This window comes from Naegleria gruberi (assembly GCF_000004985.1).
Source record: "Naegleria gruberi genomic scaffold NAEGRscaffold_18, whole genome shotgun sequence".
Lineage (NCBI taxonomy): Eukaryota > Heterolobosea > Eutetramitea > Acrasida > Naegleriidae > Naegleria > Naegleria gruberi.
This window is the reverse complement of record NW_003163309.1, coordinates 3,839-8,927: the sequence shown is the minus strand read 5'-3', so window position 1 is coordinate 8,927 and position 5,089 is coordinate 3,839. Positions and strand designations below refer to the sequence as shown.

Genomic DNA, 5,089 nt, shown 5'->3' with positions numbered 1-5,089 from the left:
TCCTTGCACTAATTGATTGAAACACTCTTTATAACTGGTTTCATCAGGGCAAATTACATTAATAATATTATTACAGTATCGATTAACTCTAATGATTACAGAGTCACCGAGTAGGTCTGTAATTTGTTCAACAAATTCGTTAGTAACATCTTTGTAGCAAATTACATTAATTATTTGATTAAGATTGTAATTAGATTTACGGAGAGTATATTAATATCCAAAATCCATCCCAAACCAGTTTTTGGATATAGGTGAATAAAAAATCGGCAAAAAGCCAAATTGAACCAAAAAGCCAAAACCTAAATCCAAAAATAAGTCAAGAAATTTCCACTAAAAAATGAATTATTTCAAAAATAAATTATTCCAAATTTATATCGAAAAATTGTTGATTTATTGCAATTAGTATTGATAATAATCTAATAAATATTCGTAGAGTGATTTGCCTGCATTCCTTGTTGACAATTGCTCAAACACGACACATTTTCAAATAATATTATCCAATCCAAGATTTATCCAAAAAGCCAAGCCCGTAAAAATTTAGCCAGATTGCCCTTTTTAAAAAGCCATATCCAAAAAAAGCGGTTTGGGATAGATATTGGATATTAATATACTCTCGATTTACGTTTGTTAGGTCTAGTATTAGTTGCCATATTTCTTTTCATCTTATTAGTTGTTGATTTTTGTTTTGCTATTGTTTTCTTAATAGATGGCTGAGCTTTAATAGGAGCTAATCTTGTAATATCAGCATAACTGACAGTTCTATTTTTAGGATTACTATCGCATATTTGAACTGTCTCAGTCAAGAAATTTCCACCATTAATTAAATTTCTACTAGTTGGTAGATTTCTAACATTTACTGGATTTCTAGTAATAAATAGATTTTCATTTTCTGATGGTTGGGTATTGATCAGATTATTATTTACAGGTTTGATGGGATTATTATTATTATTATTCAATAACGGGTGACCATTACATATATTTACAAGTTGTTGAAGATAGTCACGGAGATTATTGTTTTCCTTTTGGTAGGTTTCAATTGCTCTCTCTAACACAAAAATCCTGTCAGCAAGCAAATTACTCCCTTCCGTATCCGGAGGATGGTCTTGTTGAGGTATTTTTTTCATCGTCGTTTTTCATTGAAAAAAATGCAAGAACGTGATTTGAATGAAGAACGTGATGAAGATTTGGTTGTAGCCAACAGTAGACAAGGAGGTTGGTAGTTTTATTCGAAAATTATTGGAAAGAAAACGAAAAAATTATTAGAAATAATTGATGATTTATGTTATGAAATATTGAAATTTGTTGCGAATAATGTGGAATTTATTTTGATGAAATGTGCGCTTGTTTCAAAACGGTGGTATAATGTTATTCGAAACAGACTTAAACTTTCATTTCACCTTCACAAGGATTTATACATGGACGAAATTGCCAAATGCCAAAATTGGAATTGGTTTGACAGAATCACTTGCAGAACTATTTGTGCGAATTATTGTGATAATTGTTATGACGTGATTGGAAAAATTGGTTTAAGCTTCTTCATAAAATGAAACAAGTGAAAACACTCGAAATTTCGTATAATTTTATTGGAAATGAGAAGCCAAGTTGATTAGTGAAATGACTCAATTTACTGAACTGAATGTATTTAACAATCCAATAACCTCAAAAGGTGCTGAATATTTTACAAATTTGAAACAATTAATCAAACTTGATATTGGTGGAACTGAAATTGGAGATGAAGGAATGAAATCTATTGGAAAGATGAAACAATTGACGAAACTTGAAATGTGTGGAAACAAAATTGGAGATGAAGGTATTAAGGCATTGAGTAATTTGAATTCTTCATTAACACATCTTTGTGTTCGTAAAAATAATATTGGACAGGAAGGAGCAAAAACACTTAAACATCTGACACGACTAAACTATCTCGATATTCGAAAGAATAAACTAGGCAATCAAGGTGCGAAAGAAATTAGTGAACTTCCTCAACTGACAAGACTATTCATTTGTAAAAATAATATTGGGGATGAAGGTGCCAAAGCAATTGGTGAAATTCAAACATTAACTCAACTCGTCATGAGTGAGAATCCAATTGGGGATGGAGGTGCAATTTCAGTTAGTCAATTGAGACACTTAAAAACACTTTGCATTCAGTGGACTAATGTCAGAACAGAAGGAATTAAGGCGATCTGTAATATGAAACAATTGACTTGTCTCCATATTCAATCAAACAAATTAGGTTTCGATGATATCAAACCAATTGGTCAACTGAATCAATTAACCAGACTTTTAATTAGTGATAATCAAATTGGAGATTCAGGAGCAAAAATAATAAGTGAACTAAATCAATTGACTAATCTCCGTATCTATGACAGTAATATTGGAATTGAGGGAGCAAAATCATTAAGTGGAATGAAAAATTTAACCAAACTAAACCTTTCGGGAAATAAAATTGGAAATAAAGGACTCGAGGCAATTAGTGGAATGCTCCAATTGCAAAAACTCTCAGTCATTCACTGTGAAATTGGAGATGAAGGAGCTAAATATTTGTTGAACATGCCCAATTTGAGGAAACTTTATATTGGTGATGATATTTCGGATAGAATAATCAAGGAACTGAGGAAAAAAATGAAAGTGGTTGATCACTACTAAGATGAAATCAATAAGGCGGTGAACTTTGAGTTGTAAACAAAACAACAAATGGGTGGAAGAGACGGAAAACTTGATCTTCATTGATCCAGGAAAGGGAATTGTTTAATTGAATTTTACACAACTAATGATTTAAATCGTGCAATATTTTCTAATAATTGAATTCCCTCTCCAGGTATCCTGTTAATTTTCACATCAAGTACGGTCAATTGTTCCATTTCACTCAAGAGTTTTGCGCCTTCCAATCCAATATTACAATAAACAGCATTTAGTGTTTCTAATTGTTGCATTCTGCTAATATATAACACTCCCTCATCTCCAATATTATTCCAATTAATATCGAGTGAGATTAGTTTCGATAATTGGCAAATAAATTTGACACCATTCGCGGTTATTCTTTTAGTACTTATATCAAGATATTTCAGAGTTGTCAATTGTGCTATAAATTTGGCTCCTTCGTCATCGATATGGGTCTCACTTATTGATAAATTGGTCAATTGAACCATTTCTGATAATATTTTGGCTCCTTCTGAAGTGATTGGATTTGCGCAAAGACGAAGTGATTGCAATCCACTCAATTGACAAATATTTCTTATGCCCTTGTCCTCTATTTTGTTTTTTCTGACATCAAGGCAGTTTAATAAACCCAATTGACCAGTCGAACTCAAATCAGAAATGTTATTAGAAACCAAATCTAAATTTGTCAACTTTTCAAGTTTTGCTAGTAGTTTAAATCCTTCATCACCTATTTCATTTTTTCCCAAATCAAGATCAGTCAATTGGCTTAATTGAGAAATATACTTGGCTCCTTCATTTCCAATAGAATTGCCTATCAAACAAAGTGAAGTTAATTGATTCATTTCTCCAATGCTCTTTGCTCCAAGCACTCCAAGTTCATTATCACTTGCCACAAGTGTTTTGAGATTCTTCAATTCTCCAATGTATTGACCTCCTTCAGCACCAATTAAATTTCCACTAATATCGAGAATGGTTAAGTTTGATAGTTTTCCAATTAATTTGACACCTTCTGAAGTAATATTTGCATTAATAATGTTTAGACAAGTCAATTTTGAAAGATTGATTATTGAATTGATTCCTTCATTTTCAATTGAATTCAATCCCACAGAAAGTTTTGTTAATTCTGAGAGCTGACTAATAAATTTCATTGAATTTTTAGAAATTTCATTTCCACTCAATTCTAATAAAGTTAAATTTTTCAAATTTCCAATAGATTCTACATCTTCATCTTTTAAACGATTCCAATTGACATTTAGTTCAGTCAATTGATCCAATCGACTAAATTTATCAATTTCAGATCCGCTAGCAGCAAGTATTTTCAAGTGTTTCATTCCAGAAAGAATAATTTTAGACTTTTCTGAAATTTTATTCCAATCAATATTCAAATAGGTTAAATTTTTCATTTCTGATAAAGTTTCCAATAATTTAACACCTATTTCTCCTTCAATTTGATGACTTGCTATTCTAACCTTTCTTATATTTCCTAAAAATTGACTTTTTGAAAATTGATTAATTTGTTCTGAAGTAATCATTCGGAAATTGACCACAAGATTCGAATATAATTTTATGACACGTAAAAATTGATGTGAAATTAAAGAACATGTTTTGATGATAAATGGAGAATCAAAGTAATCTATAATTTCGAAACAAATATCATCGGGAAATAAACTATTGTTTCGAATAAGAGTACTTTTGTGTAGAGTCATTTTTTTTGGTTAATTATTTACCCGCTCATTTTATTTCGTCATTCCTGATGGTGGATTGACGCTTTTTTTGACGTCATCGCTGACGATTTTGCATAAAGTTACTCCAAAGTTAATTATCGATATTCTGTTGTGTTCTACTTGATGTTGTAATGTGTTGTTTATTTGTTGTTGTTTGTTTTGTGTTGTTTTGATGATGAAAATCAGTGAAGGAGGAGGTGACGTATTTCAGACTTGTGAATATTTTTGAAAATTTTAAAAAAAAAATACAAATTTCACAAGCTTGACTTGTTCATCAAGCTTAACATCATGTCTAGAAATTATTCTTTGATCAAACTATTGATTGCCTTCCGAACACTTTCTTTATCCCATCCCCTTGCTTCAAAGAACTTTCTACATACTGTTCTTTGATCAGTTGTGAGTTCTCCTATAGGTTTCTTGAAGTGATGATGTGCTAACAATTCCAAGCACTGTTTTTGAGTCACATTACCAATAAGCATTTTGATAATGTCTGGAGGAATTGAATAAGTTATACCATTTACGGTAGTGTTGAATGCAAGCCCTGAAAATAGATGAGCAAACCTTTTTGTGAGGTCAGTTAATACCTTTTCACATTGGATAATGGCATTGATGAACTCTGGAAAAGCTTTGTCCTTATCTATCAAATCAAAGATGAATCGACATGCTCTGGAACAATCACATATTCCCGTTTTCCATTAACG

The 5,089-nt window shown here is 31.2% G+C and overlaps 2 protein-coding genes across 2 annotated transcripts; one reads left to right on the top strand and one right to left on the bottom strand.

Moving 5' to 3' along the window:
* Positions 1 to 1,614: 1,614 nt before the first annotated feature.
* On the top strand, positions 1,615 to 2,649 carry NAEGRDRAFT_48262 (uncharacterized protein; the record flags this gene model as incomplete). The annotated part of the gene is made up of 1 exon (XM_002678336.1): positions 1,615 to 2,649. The coding sequence occupies one exon, from the start codon at positions 1,615 to 1,617 to the stop codon at positions 2,647 to 2,649; it is 1,035 nt and encodes a 344-aa protein (XP_002678382.1).
* A 113-nt stretch (positions 2,650 to 2,762) lies between these two features.
* NAEGRDRAFT_66313 (uncharacterized protein) lies at positions 2,763 to 4,067 on the bottom strand (the record flags this gene model as incomplete). Its single annotated transcript, XM_002678213.1, has 1 exon — positions 2,763 to 4,067. One exon carries the CDS (start codon positions 4,065 to 4,067, stop codon positions 2,763 to 2,765), a length of 1,305 nt encoding a protein of 434 aa, XP_002678259.1.
* Between the last annotated feature and the right edge of the window lie 1,022 nt (positions 4,068 to 5,089).